This window comes from Notolepis coatsorum, assembly GCF_963971535.1.
Source record: "Notolepis coatsorum genome assembly, chromosome: 4".
NCBI classification, from domain to species: Eukaryota; Metazoa; Chordata; class Actinopteri; order Aulopiformes; family Paralepididae; genus Notolepis; species Notolepis coatsorum.
In genome coordinates, this window is record NC_140168.1 from 61,086,060 (window position 1) to 61,108,545 (window position 22,486).

At 45.3% G+C, this 22,486-nt stretch overlaps 1 protein-coding gene across 2 annotated transcripts in view; it reads left to right on the top strand.

The window, feature by feature from the left end:
- top2b (DNA topoisomerase II beta) overlaps positions 1 to 22,486 on the top strand; it is a 98,021-nt gene that overhangs the window by 53,728 nt on the left and 21,807 nt on the right. For both annotated transcript variants that reach the window (XM_084313087.1, XM_084313088.1), the window contains exons 23-30: positions 92 to 292; positions 8,387 to 8,582; positions 9,200 to 9,291; positions 10,272 to 10,427; positions 12,431 to 12,514; positions 13,619 to 13,813; positions 19,574 to 19,751; positions 21,245 to 21,409. In XM_084313087.1, the coding sequence (XP_084169213.1) occupies positions 92 to 292; positions 8,387 to 8,582; positions 9,200 to 9,291; positions 10,272 to 10,427; positions 12,431 to 12,514; positions 13,619 to 13,813; positions 19,574 to 19,751; positions 21,245 to 21,409 (1,267 nt within the window). The remainder of the gene's footprint in view (positions 1 to 91; positions 293 to 8,386; positions 8,583 to 9,199; positions 9,292 to 10,271; positions 10,428 to 12,430; positions 12,515 to 13,618; positions 13,814 to 19,573; positions 19,752 to 21,244; positions 21,410 to 22,486) is intronic.

Genomic DNA, 22,486 nt, shown 5'->3' on the forward strand with positions numbered 1-22,486 from the left:
GGACATATATAGGTAGTTGGAAATTGTAAATTCCGTCTTGTCATGGAAAAGTAATGGAATTTTGATCAGCAAAAAACCCTCCTTCTTCCAGTCGTATAAGGAGTCGGTGCTGGAGCCCATGCTGCAGGGCACAGAGAAGACGCCTGCTCTGATCAACGACTACAGGGAGTACCACACCGACTCCACCGTCAAGTTTGTGGTGCGCATGACGGAGGACAAGCTGGCCCAGGCCGAGGCCGCCGGCCTGCACAAGGTCTTCAAGCTGCAGTCCAGCCTCACCTGCAACTCCATGGTTGGTAGAAAACACACAATCTGCTTCCTAGTGTCCCTTAAAACCCACAATCTGCTTTCTAGTGTCCCTTAAAACCCACAATCTGCTCCCTAGTGTCCCTTAAAACCCACAATATGCTTCCTAGTGCCCCTTAAAACCCACAATCTGCTTCCTAGTGTCCCTTAAAACCCACAATCTGCTTCCTAGTGTCCCGTAAAACCCACAATCTGCTTCCTAGTGTCCCGTAAAACCCACAATCTGCTTCCTAGTGTCCCTTAAGAGTAACTAAACACATGGACATTTAGCTGCCCTAGTGGTTGATATGTTTTATGGATGCACCGATACTGGTAGCAGTTTAATATTGATTCCCTGATGACATTTGGACATTAAAAAGAATATATTTTAAATAAAGTAATTAAAAAATAAAAACATACAATGCAAGGAATCATCAGCATGGCATTCAGATGAAAGCTAACTGAAATACTGGGTAACAAATATGAACTGATATTGAATGCTATTTCTTTTTGGATGTCACGTGGCAGCTAGCAAGCTTGTTTAATGTTAGCTGCTTCATTCATCACTATAGATAAGATCATGGTTAGTTTTGTAGTTTTGCTCCTACTCATTCAGCTCAGCAACTGGCTAGACTTGCTTGATAAATAACTAGGACACCAGCCAATCTTTTATCACTTTTAATATTAATTAGCAAAACATATTCAACAGTGCTATAGCTGAATTAGCTAATCATATTCAACAGTGCTATAGCTGGCTAGGTAGATACAGATGGTTGTCAAGACTATAATTATATTTGTAGGTAATTTGCCAGAGTATACAGTGAAATATCCCTTTAGGCCATGTCAAAACTAAAACGATTTCGGTCGTATCAGGCAAAGTATTTGATCGTTTGCACCTTTCAGCCACACGGAACTGCGTTCTGGCAGCCTGAAGACGCTACTTTCTGATACCAGCTTTCAGAGTGCGCAATTCTGAAGACACCCCCATTGCGCCCCCCCACACCCCCCATTGCGTCACCATCTTTACAAGCGAACACCATCTTTACGCGTCTTCTCCTGAACCGATGACACGATAGCCCACCTCTCCCTTACCCCGCGTGTGAAAACAACACAACAACAATGGCATGTACAGAGTAGTTGCATTCGTGTTACAGAAGCTATTGAGCTTGATCGGGCTTTTCCAGCTTTATTATGCTGTGCTCTCTCTATCTGTCTGAAGCGGAGCGGGGCTCTGCTGTGCTTACAGTACACACACTCCCGACCGAGGCGCACACACATGCTATTGACCTTGATCGGGAGGCTACTGTGATGCAATACACGATACTAACTAGAGATTAGCGTCACATATCTGGCCTTTTTCTGACAACCCAAGCACATATTGTTCCATAGCATACGCCTTCAGTTGATCATGACAAATCCTCTCTTACCTTGACGATTAAAAGCCTCCATAATTTAGTAAATAAAGCTATAGCCAGCCAGCTAGCATTGATGCTATTCAAAATGCTATCCACATTAGCTAAATAGCTAACCAACTAAATACAATAGACAGTGGTATCCTGAGGTAACGTTAAATTAGGGCTGGGCGATATGACCTAAATATGATATCACGATATTTTCGGACCTTTCGGCGATACACGATACACATCACGATGTTTTTCTTTTTTCCCCCAAACAATTCATTATGAGGCTTACCAAGACAGTATTTGAGTTTGCAAGCTAACATTAAAGACAAAATAAAATACCCATGCATTTAGCATTTTTATATTAGATTTAGATTATTGGATTATTAGATTATATATTGCATATATTTAGCAATGAGATATTATATGATTTAGATATGAAATATGATGAATTGAAAATGGGGGACCCTGATGTAAACAAGACGAAAGTCTTTCTCTGGTCTGCATCCCCTTAACAATATTGTATGTATTGAGCTGTATTGTACCCATTCTGCAATATGTTAATAAAGTTTTAAATCAATCAATCAATCAATAGCATTTTAGCATTTTTATGAAACTACTATGTTTCTATGAAACTTGTATGTCTCTAAATGTTTTGATGAATTGAAAATGGAGGACCCTTGTGTAAAAAAGCCGAAAGTCTTTTTCTGGTCTTCATCCTCCAGTCCACTGTTGTTGTATTGAGCTGTACTGTATTGTACCCATTCTGCAATCTGTTAATAAAGTTATATATCGTATTTGCTTTCGCGTCCCGCTCTGAGCCTTATGAGATACCCCTTATCTCCTATGATACCTACTGTATCTCCCACGAACAACTACATGCACCCCACCTGTATGGGGCCCCGCCCCCATGGTGGCACCGCCCATATAACCGTGACTCTGGTCACCAAAACACCCTTCCTCTATTTTCGTCCCAGCGTAATGGCTGCGTGCACCATACGATAACTAGCAGGATGAAAAGATTAAGGAAGGTTCGTAATGTTGAGGGCTTACCGGAGGATTGTTTTTCCCTGGATTCTCCGGAGCTTGTTTCGACGACGCATGAGACCTATGCTGGTGGTTCCTCGGCTGGCGGCGACGGACCAAGGGGCAGCGTACAAGGTTTGACTAACGGGTCGGCTTGTACAAAGGTGAGGTCTGTGTCAGTAGGCATCGATGTCGGTGTTGGTCGTGCTGTGGAGTATGTTTCGGCACCAGGGCCGGGGCGGCTTGGCGATCGTTCCACTGTAGTGGGCGATGTCCTGGCGATCCTGGAACATGCTGTTAACGCTAATGCTACTACTGCTTTTTCTGCTGACACTGATGTTGACGCTGGAATGTCTAATAATCCCCGCCGCGGGATTCCGCTTTTCCCTCCTCTTGCCAGCTTCATTAATGAAGGTCAGTCGGTGGTGGATGTGGGGGGGTTCGCTGAGCTCTATTTACCTTTTTTACGGGTGAAGGGGCTGACAACGGGGTGCAGGCCGGGGGTACCTTGGCTAAGCAGCCAGGTAGCTTTTTTTCTGTGCCCAGGCGGGGATGAACGACTCGGAGGGTGGCAGTATGGACGAATGAGTGGTATACTGCTGCAGGATGGCATTTAGCGGCGGCCAGTGTTATGGCTCAGCTGGCTACTTTCCTATCCAAGATGGCGTCGGGTTGTAGGTCTTTGGGTCCGACCGACATTGTAAACGTGATTCATGTTTGTGGTGTTATAGAGATCTTGACTCAGTCGCAAGCTATAACTGCGGGGAGGATTCGGATGCTATCGACTTTGGTTGTTAGGCATGCTTGGTTGGAGCAGTCTCCTCTTGGGGAAGAGGATAGGTTTTCTCTCCTCACGACTCCTTTTTCCACAGATAGTCTTTTTGGGCGTTCTGTGGAGGCGCAGGCGGTTATTGATCTGGGTCCTACACCGCCTCACGCTGTGCAGCCAGAGGTGGGAGCACGGTCTCGTCAACGACTGTGGCGAGATCCTCAACAGGCGGCCATGTTTCCCCCGCCAGTGGTGCCCTGGTTGGAGAGTCAACAGGGTATCGCGAGGCCGACAGCCTTGGCGGCCGAGGGATCGGCCATTTTGGGTGATTTCGGGTTTGGTAAACCAACCCGTCGTCATTTGGTGCCCAAGAAAACAGGGGGGGTCAGACCTATACTGGATCTGTCCGCGTTCAATCGGTTGATTGTAGCGAGATCGTTCAGGATGTTGACCGTCCGACTCCTTCTGCTTGCTGTCAGGAGGGGGGACTGGTTCACCTCCATAGACCTGAAGGATGCGTATTTTCACATTCCTATTTTCCCTCCTCACAGGAAGTTCCTACGGTTCCTGTTTCAGGGCGTAGCCTACGAGTACCACAGAATGCCGTTCGGTTATTCTCTGGCTCCCCGCACATTCACCAAGTGCGTGGCGGCTGCTCTGGGGCCTTTACGTCGTCGGGGGATACGAGTCCTATTCTATCTCGACGACATTTTAATCCTCAGCCGTTCAGAGGAGGTTGCCAGGTCTCATACTCGGCTAGTGGTGGAATTCCTCACCAGCCTGGGTTTTGCTGTGAATTGGAAGAAGAGTACACCTCTTACCAGTCAACAGGTGGAGTACTTGGGCTTGACATTGAGGTCGAGACCCATGCTTGCGACCCTCTCGGAGCGGCGTCGGGAGGATCTCCGTCGCGCGCTCGAGGGTCTCCGTCTGGGAGGGACGGTTACGGCGCTGCAGGTGATGCGTCTGCTGGGCCTTATGTCAGCTGCTCACGCGGTGGTTCCTCTTGGCCTCCTCTTTATGAGGAGGATACAGAGGTGGTTTCTCTCTTTGAGAATAGATCCGGTGAGGGGCAAAGGGAAATGGTTGACGGTTCCTTTTTCGATATGGGGAGATCTCGCCCATTGGAAGAGGCTGGGTATCCTCACCATTGGGGTCCCCATGGGCAGCAGGGGCTCACACGTCACGGTCTTCACCGACGCCTCTCTCGCAGGTTGGGGAGGGATGTGTCGGACCCATGCAGTGGGGGGCAGCTGGACAGGTCATGCTGGCCCGGCTACCCTGCATATCAATGTGTTGGAGTTGAAGGCGGTTTTTCTGGTCCTCAAACGGCTCCACCACCTGGTGGTAGGCAGGCACGTTTTGGTCAGGACGGACAATGTGACGGCGGCGGCGTATATCAACAGGCAGGGTGGGACTCGTTCCGGCCGCCTGCTCCGGGCGGCGCGCAAATTGTTGCTATGGGCATCCCGCAGGCTGCTCAGTCTGAGGGCGCTCCACGTTCCTGGTACGGAGAACGTGGGGGCGGATATAATGTCTCGGGCGGTCTTCGTTGCGACGAGTGGGAACTCCGCCCCGACATAGTCAGACAGATCTGGGATCGGTTCGGGGAGGCCTCGGTGGATCTGTTTGCGTGCCGACGTTCTCACAAGTGCCCCTTGTGGTTCTCGCTCAGTCGGGCAGATCATCCCCCCTTGGGGGTGGATGCCTTCTCGACCTTTCCGTGGCCGCCCGGTCTTCTGTACGCCTTCCCTCCGGTACAGCTGTTGAGTCAGCTGTTGGAGCGGATACGGAGGGAGCGCAGGACGGTGATCCTGGTTGCGCCGGACCGGGGCACGTCAGTGTGGTTCCCGGTCTTAATTCAGCTTCTGGTCGCTCCTCCTTGGGTCATTCCGTGGTCAGCGACGGCCCTCTCACAGCACAACGGAGTGTTTTTCCAGCCTCCGGTGTTGGGTCAACACCTGGTGGTGTGGCTGGTGGGAGGGTGAGTCTGGAGAGGATGGATCCCTCGGTGGTTGATACCATCCGGTGTGCGCATGCTCCCTCCACTGTCGCGGTTTCAGTTGGTCCTCGGTCGGTTGTCCTTGGCCCCAGCAGGCGCCTTTGGGACAGCTGTCCTTCAAGACCGCGTTCCTACTGGCTGTCACTTCCGCTAAACGCGTGGGTGAGCTCTGTGCTCTCTCGGTACGTCCAGAGTGCCTGTCTTTTCGGACCGATTGCGGTGCCACTCTGCGACCTAATCCTGCTTTCGTGCCTAAGAATATCCGGAGTTCCTTCCGCTCCCGGGATATTGTGGTTCGGGCTTTTCGTCCTCCTCCTCACACTAGTGAGTTAGATGCGGGCCTTCACCTGTCATGTCCAGTCCGTGCTTTGGGGATTTACCTCAGCCGTACTCAGGACTTCAGGGTTACCGACCAGCTTTTTGTCTGTTACGGTGGGGCTCGTGTTGGTAAGGCACTGTTGAAGCAGCGCCTGTCCCATTGGTTGTGCAAGGGTATTACCCTCTGCTACACGTTGGCTGGGCAGGATCCGCCTGGGGGCATCAGGGCGCACTCCACTCGTGGGGTGGCTGCCTCTGCCGCTCTCCTGGGTGGGGCCTCGGTGGAGGACATCTGTGCTGCGGCTTCATGGTCCTCCCCGGGCCCCTTTGTAAGGTTTTACCTCATGGACATGACCGGGGGTTCTGTCTCCCAGGCGGTTCTGGGGTCTGTGGCCTTTCCTGCTTCCTGTCCTTTGGTCGGGTAGCAGGAGTGTATGGGTATGGGCCACAGTGTGTTGAGTCACACGTGGTTCCGCCTGTACGGTGTGTTCAAGGGGTTCTAGTTCCCTCTTGTTCGCATTCAGGTGGAGTTGACTGCGCCCCCCCTTCATTAGGAAGGATGGGGTGACAGGGCTCCCCGCACCCCTTGATGTGGGCTTACGGGTCCTCAGGGGGTACATTTGTCGGGTCTCGCGTCCGCTCTTCCCCATATCTCATAAGGCTCAGAGCGGGACGCGAAAGCAAATACGATATATAACGATAATTATATTAGTATTGGCTGAGCGTCCCGCTCTGCGCGGCCCTGAGTTCCCTCTTGAGGGATCTTTTCCTGGGACGGGATTTGGCGAGGAAGGGTGTTTTGGTGACCAGAGTCACGGTTATATGGGCGGTGCCACCATGGGGGCGGGGCCCCATACAGGTGGGGTGCATGTAGTTGTTCGTGGGAGATACAGTAGGTATCATAGGAGATAAGGGGTATCTCATAAGGCTCAGAGCGGGACGCTCAGCCAATACTAATATAACTAGGTTATCTACATAACCTATCGTTTTCATTCATTCAATCATTCAGCCGGCAACAGAATAATTTTGATTGACAGTCGAGTCTGCCAATTACGTCACACCGCTTGCACCCGCCCTGCTGTTCTTAGCACCAATCGGCAAGCGCTATTCGTTTTTTACTTTCCAGATAGTCCTCCATTGATTTTGACGAGAGCTGAACAACAACGGTAGCTCCCTGCGGCCGATGAGTTAGATTACCAGCGCACCGCAGCATGACTAAACGAGGCATAATGATTTTACTGCAACGAATGTTATAATAAAAGCCTTTCCATACATCTGTCTGATTGAAAACTTTATTAACAGACCGCAGAATGGGCACTACTCAGCACGGGCTGAGATATGAACGAGTAATGCTTGCTATCTATGTCGTCCTCGGACGTTGCTATGTTCGGGTAAATACGCTGATGTTATTGAACGTGTAACTATATAACGTTAATGCCACAAAACGAATGCATTTGTTAATCATAAGTAGTAACTTTGATGCAGTAGTGTGTGTGTGGGGCTGGCGTTGTTCAAAAGTTTGAACGTGTGGACCAGATTGACGCGACACAATCCTCTTGGGCAAAACATCACGATATCCACGATACGTTAAAAAAGTGTATAGTTAATGAACTGTACCCGATATTTATATAATATCGTCATATCGCCCAACCCTACATTAAATACAATGTTTGCTAGTCGAAATGACTGGACACACACGGGGACAAGTTAAACATCAATCAATTAATTTATTCCAACGGGTAGTTTGAGCTGCATGTGAGCCGCGGTCTTTCTCTCCTCTCCTTTGGAAACTAATGACGTTACGTTAGCTCGAAAAGCACAGAACCGGCTGACACAAGTTAAGCTGCTAGCAACAGACACTATAACACTTCCAGTCGGGGGTTTTCAAAAGAAAAGAAAAGAAACCGGAAAGACATTTATTTTGTAAATTTGTGGCATGCTCTTATCTTGAGACGTTTTCACGGAAACCTTAAAACGAAACGAAAACGAAACGGATCGTTTTAGTCTGGACAAGGCCTAACTGGCTGTTTTGGTCTTGTTGATTATAGATGATCAACTGGCTGTTTTGGTCTTGTTGGTTAGAGATGACTAACTGGCTGACACCAGCCAATCTTTTATCACTTTTAATTAGCTAAACATATCCAACAGTGCTATAGCTGAATTTCAACTGGCTGTTGTGGTCTTGTTGATCAGATATGACTAACTGGCTGTTGTGGTCTTGTTGATCAGATATGACTAACTGGCTGTTGTGGTCTTGTTCAGCCAATACTAGGCGTTTAAGTTGATTAGTCGATGATAAGCGCATATCTGGTGAGAACACTGCATTGAAAGAGGTCCATCTGCATGATTGCAGGTGGAAAATGCAATTCATTTATTGATTAAATCATAAAAAAAAATCAATAAAATCCTTCATGAGAAATTCTTTCATCTATTTTTGCTACTTTGTTATACTATGTTGTTTTAGTTTTATTCTTATTTATGTATGTCTATAGGCTAATGAGTAAAGAATAAACACGATCTGAATATGAATGTTAACGTGTCAACACTCCCCCCCCCCCCCCCCCCCCCCCCCCCCCCCCCCCCCAGGTGTTGTTCGACCACATGGGCTGCCTGAAGCGCTACGACTCGGTCACGGACATCCTGAAGGAGTTTTTCGAGCTGCGGTTGAACTACTACAAGCTGAGGAAGGACTGGCTGATGGGCAACCTGGGAGCAGAGGCCTCCAAACTGTCCAACCAGGCGCGCTTTGTGCTGGAGAAGATCGAAGGAAAGATCACAATCGGTGAGCACGTATACAACTCAGCTTCTTCTTTTTTTTTTTACACAAACCTTGTGGCCGTGCTGCAGGGATACCTGCATTAGATTCGATTTAGATTATTGGTTTATTAGATTATATATTGTAATTATATTTATTGTAGGGCAAATATAACCGAGAGGGCATACATACCTTCATCTTGCACCTTGTTGCCCATATGCACATGTCCAGAGTTAATTACATGGTTATATTGTTTACACTGTCTTTTTATTCTATTTTTATTTTTACTTCTCCACTGTACGATAATTCTATGACCTGTACCATGTCTTCCACTACCTGTACCTTCCCTCCCCCATGCTGCTATGATGCCTGAATCTCCCCAAGGGGATCAATAAAGCAATATCTTATCTTACCTTGCATCACAGTAGCACTGATGGTAGTATTGGGTGTCTGTCTGACACCAGGCTCAACATGCTTGTGCTCTACATGGATTAATGTCACCGATGCCAACAGTTGAGTAGCAGCACAAATGCTGTACAGTGATGATGAAAGGATCAGTTGAATATTGGTACATGTATCGGTGCGCCTCTCCTTTTGCACGACGCACCTGTATTATCTATTTATCACCCTCCGATTCCTAACAGAGAACAAGTCCAAGCGGGAACTGATCCGAATGCTGGTCCAGAAAGGCTTCGAGTCGGACCCTGTGATGGCCTGGACCAAGGCTCAGGAAAAGGTACAGTTTATGGACAAGTGATCATGTCCAAGGCCCCGTAAGCACTTGCAGATTTTCGTAGGGGGTTTGTTTTGGAAATGATTCAGTGGCTGTATAGTGTGGAATAATGATCCCCTCCCCCCTCAAACAATCTCCCAGTCATGTTCCAACCCCCACACCTCTCCAATCTGTCTACCCTCCCCCATTTATCCACTTTTTGTCTCTCACCTGATACCCCCCCCCCTTTCTAACTCACCCCTCCTGGCCGTGTCTATTCTTATCCTAACGGATTTATGCTTCCGCGTTCGCGTTTTGCGCTCTGATTGGCCACTGACGTTTCTGGTCGCGCCAATCGTGTGACGGCAAGTTCTTTCGCCGGTTAAGCTTATGCACTCTTTCGAAGTTGGTTAAGGTTAGAGTTTGTCTTAGAGCAGGGCGATAGAACGCCAGCCCTGATTCCAAACTCTAACCTTAACCAACTTCGAACGAGTCGCCTAAGCTTAACCAGTGATAAACTACCGGTAGGCGTTAGGTAGTTTGCTGCTGTTCGAGGCGTAAATGGGCGCGTCACGCGATTGGGCGCACATGTCACATGACCAGAAACGTCAGTGGCCAATCAGATCGCACCAGAAACGTCAGTGGCCAAATGCGAACGCGGAAGCATAAATCCGTTAGGATAAGAATAGACGCCTCCTGGCCCCCCTCCAACCCAATACCTGGCTTGATCTAGAATAGAAATCCCCTTCTCTCACTATAAAGACCTAGGTTTTACTGGATTCTAGGAGCTCTTTGGGGGGGGGGGGGGGTACTAGGCCTGTGTCTCTCCTGGAGTCATCCAGCAATAACTCTTGACCTATTTGTACTTTGATTGAGTTAATAAATCGTATAAACCAAGTCTCTTTGGACTGAGTAAGTTATTAGCTTCGGCAATTTTTCTCCACAATTGCATATGAAAACAATAGCATGTTGGTTGTTGAGTGTCAGTGTTGTTTCCGTCTCAGGCTCTGGACGACGAGGACCGAGATGGCAACGACAGCGACGCCTCGGTGGACTCTGGCTCCTCGTCGGGACCCAACTTCAACTACATCCTCAACATGCCGCTGTGGTGTCTCTCCAAGGAGAAGGTGGACGAGCTGCTCAAGCAGAGGGACCACAAGGTACAGGATCCTCCACCGTTCACTTCCTCCAGTTCACTAGAACCCTGGAGTCATAAAGGGAGGACGGGTCACAGCCCTTCAGCACTGGGAGACAACGCCGCTTCTTGCTGTGTTTTACAAAGTTTTAAAGGTGCATTAAGGAAAATCCTGCGATCGTTTGGAATGAAAACCGTGGGGACTCAACCATGTACAATTTAGAGGGGTACTTCACCTAAAAACTGCAATTTAATTTGCACATAATCTCACACATATCCCTGTTTTTCACACACTAATTTAGTTTGACAGTTATTGCGAATTAATGAGTTTGAATATCTCCTCCCGTGATGTCATCAGAGGACACTGAATCCTTGTGTCATGTTAATTACAGATAAATGAAATTATGTAGATGGGGGGGGGGGGGGATAGAGATAAGGATTGCAATATAGGGATTGCTATTTTCTCATCTACACAATCTCGAAATGGGGCAACTTTCACTCCCACTTTGAACAAGAGAAGCTGCCGGCTCCGAGAGGAAGTGCATCTGACACTGCTCACAGTAGGCCTGTCCCCGACTAAGGATTTGTATAGTCGACTTTGATTGGCCAAAAAACTACCCCCCGAATGCAATTTTTTATATATATATATATATTATTTTTTTCATTCCATTTGGGCTGTGGGGGGTGCTTAACACATTCAGAGCCGGCCGGATATGACCAAATTAGGGCTTGTAGGCCAGCGCTTTAATCAATGGGAGGACGGGGATATTTGTGAACGCTTAAACTATATCTTAAATTATGGCTATGGGTCTAATACACCCGTCGCTTATCAATGACTTGCTTGAAGTCCACATGTACGAAACGGATTGCTTTTTCATCGTTACATTTCCGTTTTATACCGTTTTGAATACGAGTATAGTTTTGGAGATTTCTAGTCATTCAGATTTGATTGAGAAAAAAAAGATTTCTAGTAATTCCAGATAAAGACACGATAATAGCCTTTTAGTGGAATACACACAACACGTTGTCATTCTTCGGCTGATTTATGAATCGTTTTCAAATAAACGTTAGATTATCGATAGTATAACGAAGAGAAGCGGGGTCTGAAAATCGCTTCTCCCTACTTTGGTCGGCGCGAACCTCACACACACACACACACACACACACACACACACACACGCTCCGATGGCGGAGAAAGGAACATCTGATTACCCCAAGATTCGTAACATAAAGGCCTTACCTCATCTGATGCAAAAAGATTAATCCAATTCCTGATCGCCATTCCAAATATCGATCATGTCCATTGATCCAACGTTATAGTCCAAAACACATAATCCACGATGCTCCCAGTCCCCCCCAGTCAATGCAATAGTATCCAGCTGCATGCCCGAGAAGTAAAACCTGGACCGGACTTATTTTTTTGATGCACAGTCCCAGCCAATCCAATCCAATGATGTGCAATACCATCTGGGAGACGATAGGCGGCGGTATTTGCCCTTTGCGAGCTCAGACCCATTCCCAATGATAACGTCAGGCTGGATAGATGAAAAATTAATGGATATCGCTAATAAAAGAAATAACGATTAAAATCCGACTATACTCGTGATTGGCACTCAAGTGATGGCGAGTTAACCCGACTATACTCGTGGTTGGCACTGAATGGGTTAAGTCGAATGAAGGCTTCTTGTCCTGCGAAAGCATGCAATTGGTCCACTGATGGATACATCTTGATATTTGTCTACTCTAGTGTGTTCATTAGATGGGTGAAATCCTCTTTCAGTGCCTCTGTGCCCGTTTTCTTAGGCAGTTAGCCTCGCTGGTATGCGTGCCATTAGCGTTAGACACGCTTCTAGGCCTCTTTGCTTTTGAAAAGAATGATCCCAAATGTTTTTTTTATAAAAGATAATAATTTTCTTTTGTATTAGACTTAAGAGGCTGGCAGTCGACTACGGCTCCTTTCGATCGATTATTCGACTAGTCGAGGTTAGCCCTAGTTCACATTGACCAAGTGGCTGTGCGTTTGTCCAGAGAGGAGAGCTGAGCGACGTGGAGAGGAAGTCCTCAGACGACCTGTGGAAGGAGGACCTGGCCGTCTTCATCGAGGAGCTGGACGTAAGGCTTTCACTTCACTAGCTCTATTCCTGCTGGATTAATACTGTAATGTATTAGCAGACCATACTGGATAAACAAAACGATCACTGTCATTTCCCTCAAATGACTGCCCTTAGCCTGGATGTACATGTATAACGTCATGATCCACTCTCTGCTCGCCACCGCATGTAATGTTTTTACAATTACAGATGCTATTGGTAATAAATAATTACAGTTCCAGGAACTCCCTGTGTAAAACTAATCCAGGTTGAATAGGGTTTTAAGAGGAATTCTCCTACATTCGATGCAGTGAATTATGAGCTCTCAAAGGAAGGGTAATGTGATGCAGTGACATCATTGCATTTGATTGCCTGACATGCTGAAGGAAAGAACATTATTTGGATGGTCACTGTTGGTCCAGGGTGTCTGGGAATGCTGGGGTTTGGGAGAAGTGTGGAATACTATTGCTAATACTTGCTAGGTTTACTTTGGCTGTCTCTGCTTGCCAAATACAGGGAATGTTTAGGGATTTGTCTCGGATTACAGTGCAGAGACATATCAACAACATGCAAAGTTCCAGACTTAAATTTTACTTGTTTTTATATTATCTTGTATTTCTGTATATTTATTGTTCTTGTTCCTCGGTTTTATATTGTGTTGTATTTTACATTATTATTATTATTATTATTATTATTTATTTCTATTACCATTATTTCTCCTTTTGTATCCTTGTATTAGAAAGGTGCTATACAAATAAAGATTATTATAATTATTATTATACCAATCTATATATTTAGTAATGTACATCAATGTTAGTAAAGTATGGCTGTGGAGGGACGCAAAGTGAGCGTGTACACGAATCCACACTGTTCTCAAGTCACTATAGCAACATTAGTACTTCACTACCACACTACAGAAGGTTAACCTTTCACTACCACACTTAACCGGTTAACCGTCTGTAGTGTGGTTGTGAAAGGGTTAACCCTCTGTAGTGTGGTTGTGAAAGGGTTAACCCTTTGTCGTGTGGCAGTGAAATGGTTAACCTTCTGTGTTGTCGCAGTGAAAGGGTTAACCATTTGGTAGTGAAAGGGTTAATTGGCCTCCTTTGTTCCTCTCTTGGAACAGAACCTGGAGGCTCGGGAGCGTGACGAGCAGGCCGCCGGCAAAGTCCCCAAGCTGGTGAAGGGCAAGGTGGGCAAGCCCAAGGCCAAGAAGCTGCACCTGGAGGAGACCCTGCCCTCGCCGTTCGGACGCAGGGTGGAGCCGCCCACTCAGGCCATGAAGTCTGATGCTACCAAGAAGGTTGCCAGGAAGAAGAAGGTAACCAACACTTCAGTACTAAACCTTTTCTTTTTGTGATCAAGTTTTTTATTTTATTTTTTACATATAACAAGACATACCATAATACAATAACAATAATTTAAAGAATAATTGAAGGAATAAATAAATAAAATAAGACATGACAAATTAAATCAAATACATAAAATATTAACACTTTGGCTGCCGGAAGACGTTTTTAGGCGTCCTTCCCCGCCATGCTCAAGGTGCCGAAGACGCCGTAACTCGTCTTTGATATCAATATTTCAAAAATCTGTGATCGAAATCATATTTTCTTTCCGGAGCCCTGAGATGTACTGGTGAGCTCCCATCAACCGTTTAACGGTTCGAGAGCGCCATCTGGTGGCAGATCGGCCAAGAGGGAGGGGCTCGCCAAACAGGAAGTGCTCATCCTATGTGCTCCGGGCACTCGCGATCGGTAGCCGGACTCCATCTCAACACACTGGATGATCAATCGCTCGCCCTAACTCAATAAACAACGTTATTTGGACGTATATAGTATTATACAACCTGAAAATGGTTCATCTGGATAAACATCCCATAATCGAAAACGGTCTACACCACGCTGATCGTCCAACGGCGTGAGGAAGATACGGTAAGATTCAGCGTTATTTTTGAACGTGTTCGATATAAACTGCTCTGATGAACATATGACCCACACTAGATGAATGATATAACGCTGCCCACGGAATTATAAACGATCCCCCGCCCATCCGGTCATCATCAGATGATACGTAGAAACTTCTAGAAGTACGTCCAATTGAAAAATTTTATATCGCGCCGATTGCCATCAAACTGTATTTCATCATCAATATAATGCATTTGGGGCTATAGATCACGTTCTGGAGAAAGCTGCAGAAAGAGATGAAAACATACTTATACATTAGACCATATTTTACTATGAATATGTGAATGAAAAAGTTTAACGTTGCTACACAATGAACAATACATATAGGACTTTGAATGGGCCATAATAATGGCAATTTAGCAATAGAATTTAAAAAGTTATAGCCCTGCAAAGAAGGGGTACTTATCCATAGACAAATAGAGCTGGCAACCTATGGTATATCATGAATTTAGCCTTAGGCAATCAAAGTGTTAACAACATATCAACAGACATAACAATAACATTGGGGTCACAAGACAAGGAGAATAGGAAAAATAAATGATATATACTGTATATATATATATATCTTAATAAATACTGTATATAAGTATGTATAGAGATTCAGTACTAAACATTATGTATGGACTGATATCAAGCACTGATCCAATCCATTACTTCTACTAAACAGTTGATAGATTTCGGTCATAATCAGCCAGTATCATCTCGTCACCTGTGTTCGTGAAGTTTCTGCATTGTGTTTATCTCTTCGGCTGCGGTTACACTATGGCCAGTTTTCGTTTCGTTTTCAGGGTCCGTTTCGCTTTTCAGAACGCAACGTAATGGCAGGCAAGTTAGACATAGTTTTTGCCTTCTGAGCACAGTGATGTATATACATGTAGTACAATGCCAAAGCAGTAGGTGGCAGTAGGTGGCGATGTAGTTCAAACATGAAGGGCATTTTCAACCAATCAGAAAAGTTGAATGTGCCAATACACTTCCTGCTAAAAATCAACAATCCACCATCTTTAAATGCCTCGCGTGAGCCATTTAGCCAACGTAACATTTATTTTTCAGCAAAGAAAGTGCAATAAAAGTACAATAAACAAAACGGATACATTCACTGTGTGTTCTGCCTCTCATTTGTTGATGAAACAAGACTAACATCAACACAATTGACCACCAAGAGCGGAGTTTAGTCTCACAAAAAGATCGTCGCCGATTTTGTTAGCTTACGTGCTAACGTGATTGGGATATGCCAGTATAACAGTATAGCATTGTGGCTAGCAGCGAAGTTTGTTAGCTTACGTGCTTGGTATATGCCATTATAACAGTATAGCATTGTGGCTAGCAGCTTGGTAACGTTAATGCTAGCAGAATGAATGGATGTAAACTTTATTTAACAGATTGCAGAATGGGTACAATACAATACGGCTCAATACAAACAATTGTTAAGGGAATGCAGACTGTTGTAGCTTGGACTGGGCTCCTTATAACAATAACTTGACAACACATGGTAGCCTACTACTTGGGACAGCTCTGCTGTAAACACTGGAAATAACCGTGCAGGTCTCTACTGCGCATGTGCGTTGAGCAACAACGGCTCCGTATCCGGCTCACGCAGATTACATGGCACCATTGTCTGCGAGTTTTGGCGAGTATCCAAAACGGAAACACCTTTTCAGCGTTGCCAGTAGGACAACGCGTTTTCCTGCCAAACCGGCATTTCTTTTTAACTTGGACAGCAAACATAATCATTCAGCAACAAAAACGTTGCTGTATTCCCCAGTGTAACCATGGCCTTACTCCGAAGTCGACCTTCTCATACTGGCTGTACAACTGTTTCATCCCCGTTAATGCAATCCGTAATCAGAAGAATTCGACACTGGCAAACGTGGTACCTTTCTTGGGAAAAACGTAGGTTATTCCATAAACAAAGCCTCGTACCAGATGTAACCAATTCTGTAATGTCCTTGAACAGTCTTAATTCATTCTTCTCCACCGTCTCTTATGCTATTAGTCCAATGGTTCTGGGCCTTGTCGTAGCCAACAACCATTCCCTGTTAGCCGAAGCTAGCGATGATGTGGCACGTCATTCCTGCCCCCCCCCACCGCGAGGGGAGGAGGCATCTCAAAGTCTCTGATCAACGCGTCTGCTCGCCTGTGCGTCGTGTCTCAATCTAAAGGTGCTTTCACATATAGTTTTGGTGGACTCGGTGCGGTTCTGGTGGTGAAGTTGCAACATTGTTGCATTCATCATTTGGTTCGTCTGCATTTACACAGCAATTTGTCAGGCGCACCAAAACTTTCTGAACAATGTCACGCGGTCAAAAATGGCGCTCGTCTATTGGACAATAGAGAGTGGAAATGTGTGTGTGTGTGGCTGCGAGCGCGTGTGTCTGTGTGTGGACTGCGAGCCCTCCAGATCAGCGGAGGTGGAGTTTTTTATTTTGACGTGACATTGTTCTATTTAAGCCCATTACCACCATCCTCTCGCTAAACAACTTGTACACCGTGTTGCATATGGTCTTCTGCCCATATGCGTACAGTGTGCTTGTTTTGTTTAATAATAAGCCGCGTTTTTTTCTTCCTTCTACCCAAGATGCACAGTTAGATAGATAGATAGAGAGATAGATAGAGAGATAGAGAGATAGATAGATGCAGTGTGCTTGTTTTGCAGTGAATGCCGCGCGCAGTGGTAATAATAATAAGCACTTCCTATATTTGGTCCGCGTTTGGTCCAATGAAGCGAACCGAGACCTATGTTTTTGGTCGGACCAGAGTTTGTGTGTTTGGTCCGAGGACCGAGTTCGACGCGCATTCACACAAATCCGAAAAACCGGACTATCGAATTCTGGTCCGATAGTCCGGACCAAACAGCCCCTGTGTGAAAGCGACCTAACTTACCCCGGAAAACTCATGGCTCATAACGTGTTTTCCCTAGCAACGGGGTCCCGCCCCCTCTTCTCGTTACTAAGGGACACGCTACCATGGCAACAGCAGTCTAGTCTTTGACACACTAAACGATGTGACCACACCACCATGTGAGAGCCCAGTGCCGCTGCATACAATGACCTTGGCTCGCTTGAGAGCTCAGCTGATAACAGGCCCTCGTCTGCAGCCTCACTGGAGCCAGACATAGTGACTGATACTGTCCTCTTACAACTAATATCTACGGGTAGATGCCGTCATCTGCAGATATTTACATTATAATGCAGATATTTACATTATATACACATTGAAAAACAAGGATTCCTTCACAGTGTAGACTTGGACCAGTTGGTTAAGGTGACTGGACAAAACTGATCTATAATCTACCTTTTTCCCCATTTAAAGAATTCAAACATCCTTCTGAACATAAGGCAGAAAATGTAATCTCTTTACCGACATGTTACACATGGCTCTTGGTGTTGTATTTTAGTCTGGAAAGATGGTAAAATTATTCCCTTACCTAAAGATGGCAGACTAGCACTCACTGGGAAGAACAGTAGACCTATCGCTATTCTCCCAGTTCTCAGTAAACTGATGGAGAGAATAGTCCACTCAGAAATACAGGATTACTTTGACTGTAATGGATTGAACACAAGTTTTCAACATGCTTACAAACCTAATCATTCCACTTGTTCTGCCCTTACAGTAATGACAGATGACTGGCTCAAGGAAATTGATAACTCAAAGATGACTGGTGCAGTATTACTTGATTTTAGTGCTGCATTCGATGTCATAGACCATGATCTGCTCATCGGTAAACTAAAATGCTATGGGTTTTGTCCAACAGCCATCATATTTATGAAGAGTTATCTCACAAGTAGGACACAAAGGGTTTATTACACTGGCAGCTGGTCTCACTCTAAGGTCTTAGACTGCGGGGTCCCGCAAGGGAGCTGCCTAGGACCACTCCTATACGCCATCTTCACAAACGACTTACCATCAGTTCTGTGTAAAGCAACTGTACAAATGTATGCTGATGATTCCACATTGTACTATGCTGCAAAAACTGTCAGTGAACTGGACAATGTTTTATCAGCTGAGTTAAATATGGTGTTTGATTGGATAAAACGGAATAAGTTGGTACTAAACATCTCAAAAACCAAATCAATTATCTTGGGTTCGAGTCATAAATTGTCATCAATACCAAAAATGAGTTTGAACGTGTCTGACAAACCCATAGAACAGGTAAATAAAGTAAAATTACTGGGCATAATAATTGATAGCCAGCTGTCGTGGGCAGAACACATTGATACCATAGTGAAGAAGATGGGGAGTGGTATCTCCATTGTGAGGAAATGTCTTTCTTATGTCCCTACATATATTGTGGGACAGGTGGCGAAATCTTACATTTTATGTCACCTAGATTATTGTGCACCAGTATGGTCCTCTGCATCCAAAGGTCAACTAAAAAAATTGCAAACTGCCCAGAACAGAGCTGCAAGGTTAGTTTTACATTGTTCCATGAGAACAAACACTATAACTATGCACCGGCAACTCTCATGGTTAACAGTAGAGAATAGGCTGGTTTTCAACACAGTTAAATTTTTCAGGAACACTGTCTTTTCATCTCAACCTGTTTTCTTATACAAACAAATTGTCAGATGCAGTCAGGTTCATTCTTATTTTACTAGGTCAGCTGATGACGGACAGATTATGTTACCACGTCCAAAATCAAATGCTTTAAAGAGGACTGTTGTTTATCGTGTCATCAATCATTGGAATAACTGCCCACTGAACATAAGTAAATTGAATAGTAAAGTGTCTTTCAAATACCACCTGAGAATGCACTACTTAAATATGTGAGCAAAATATTCTGATTCTAATGATGTCTACAATGTTTTACTGTTTTTAGATTATCATTGTTAATTGTGATTGTCATATGTATCTCATGTTGTTATGTTTTGTGTTTTCTGTTGTCTTTCTGTGTGGACCCCAGGAAGACTAGCTCGCCACTTAGGTGACAGCTAATGGGGATCCTTTTAAACAATAAACAACAATATTGGTGAAATTCTACAATAACCAATCTATGATAATCCTATTCTAGCTTGGTAACAGGCTGCTATCTGATACCAAAATCAATGGCTTTACGAAACTCCAAGATGTTTTTAATTGATGTATCTTTATTTATAATTTTCTCTGTTTTTCAGGGTGATGACTTGGCGTTGAAGATTGAGTTTGATGACGAGCTGGGCGGGGAGGGAGGAGGCACGGGGGAGAACTCTCTGAACTCCTCTGCTTCAGCCAAGACCCCCAAGGCCCCACGCGTCAAGAGGGAGAAGAAGGACCCGAAGGAGCCAAAGGAGCCAAAGGAGCCAAAGGAGCCAGGTCAGCTGCCAGCACCAGCCACTAACCCCTCCTCAGCAAAACACCTTGAATCATCTTCGAATGACACACACAGACACACACACACACACACACACACACACACACACACACACACACACACACACACACACACACACACAGTCACACACAGTCACACACAGTCACACAGTCCTCTGCTGCATTCGTTTATGGTTGGAGGTGTGATGTTGGAAGTGGAAAATGCGTCATCTCTAACCTGCGTGTGTTTGAGCTACAAAGCCGGAAAAATATGGCTGCTCACGCTAAACTTTTATGGCAATTTCTTTTTACAACTTGTCCTGCATGAAGTACAACTCACAACGACGGTTTACAATGACATATTGCTAATATACTTACACATGTTAACCTCTTAAGCCCTAGCCATATTTTCAGATAATTCGCCTAAAAGTACATATCCAAGTAAAAGGAAAATGGCTCCACTTCTACAAGGTCCATTTGCATGTTCTTCGTATCTAGGAACATCTATGAACCTCAGGGAATGTATTCCCAGTATCAGAAATAGTGTGTCTGTTACTATGCTTGAGTGTTATTATTTTTATCATCTTTGACGGTGAATAACACCATGCTAACCTTGACCAAAAGTGAAAATTGCCACTAAGCTCAGCACCTTCTTGAGATCAAGTGTACTAAACATCTAAGCAAATGAACAAAGGGCAGGGGATTTAAAGGGGTTTATGTACGTAGATACAGTACTGAATTTTGCCATCCGGACACATGTAATTTGAAATATGAATATAGAATATCAGGCCTATAAATTACCTTATTATGGCCAAGTCATACATCTATGGATCAGCCCAAATCGAGATATAAACAAGATTTTCACGTCAATATTTGTAAAATAAAAATGGTTGGCCTACGTTTGTATGCAACTGGTGTGAGCTGGGTAGTGTAGTTTTATGAAATTTAGACGTCCATCGAAAGCCCTGGGTCTCCTCTTTCTTAGGACTATGATTTCATGACGGCTTCCTGGCCTCATGCGATGTGGGTGGCCATGTTGAAATGACTTGACTGAGGCTTGAACTGGGGGTTGAGAAATCCTACGCAAGTTTGCAACTAGGAACTCTGAGTTGACGGGCTGTTTTATCAGATTTTTCCTTGTAGGAAGTCAGAATGTAGAAACTTAGTGATTAATTGGCATATTTGCATAAATAAACAAACTAGAAAGCTACCTGAAAAGTTACTGTTTCACTATTATTGTTGTTCACAATGGCAGGGCTCGCAATTTTGTTTACAAACACATTTACTATTCAGTAAAAAAGAAGTACTTCTAGGCTTTAATTTCGTTCACAGTGCCTCTAAGAATTACATATATAGTAGATTTATTTTTGTAAACTACTTGCAGGCTCCCCAAATGTAAACAGTTTGCATAGTTCACCATTACATTTAACAAACCCGCACAGCCCCAGGAAGAATCTACATAATATCCTTCTTTTTTCTTTCTCCTTGGATGGCAGGTACTCCCAGAGGGAAGAAACCGCCCACGCCCAAGGGTTCCGCCACCAAGAAGATCAAGAAACGCAACCCCTGGTCGGACGATGACGAAGAAAAATCAGAGAGCGACCTGGAGGAGAACGAGCAAGTGGTCATCCCTAGGGACACAAAGACCCAGAGGGCATCAGGTAGGTACCGATTTCATCATTCCAGCCTGAGCTTCCCCGTCTCTCTGACGCCTCCTGGCTGGTAGATGAAAGAGCTTCTTAAAAAAAAGAAAACTGTCTTTCAAAATTTTTTATTAGTCTTGATTGGCAGGTCGACTTCTTTCGGATGAGTCTGACTGTCGCCTGATGCAATCCCTGAGCAATAGGAGCAATTGGATACAGCAAGAGGAGAGCAAGAAATCTGATTTGGCACATGAACTTAAAATGAACCGACTGTCAGGGGCGGTTAGGTGGTCGAGCGGAGATTGCGTTCGTCACCAGCCCCGGAGCTGTGAGCTTGGTTCGCCTGTTCGAATCCAGCTCACAGCTCCGGGGTTGTCACCAGCTTGGCTGGCCGTCTGCACTGATACAATTGGCTGTATCAGAGGGTGGGAGAAGCTGGCGGGGTGGGTCCGGGTCGTTGTAAACAGCGACTCCTACAGTTCGGTCGGGGCGCCTGCTAAGCGCGGATTGGACGTGAGGGGGATAGTGTGGTCCTCCCACACGCTACGCCCTCTCAATGAGAATCCGCGCTGCCAGGTGAAAAGAAGCGCTGATTGGCTGGACGTGTGTCGGAGGAAGCACGTGGTAGCCTCCACTCTCCCAAATGATCTGACTGTGGGGGGTAAAGCGCAGCGACCAGGAAGGGACTGGGAATTGGCATACGACTAACATTGGGATGGGAGAAAATCGGAGGAAAATGGAGGGGGAAAAATACCAATAAAAAAAAAAAAAAAAAAAATGAACCGACTGTCAGGCGGCCGAGTAGCGTAGCGGACTAAGCGTCTGTACCACCGCAGAGACAGTGGGATCGAATCCAACTGCCAGATGTAAGATTCTGATCATAATCAGCCACTTATCACCTCTTCATCTGTTGGCTCGTGTAGTTTCTGCGTTGTGTTTATTTCTCCGACGTCTTCTCATACTGGCTGTACAATCATTCCCCTTTAATGCCATCCGTAATCATAAGAATGCGACACTTGACGGGGATGGGTACCGAATTCTGTACTTTTGAGGTACCGAACCGAAACACGTCGGTACTACAGAGTATCGAATCAA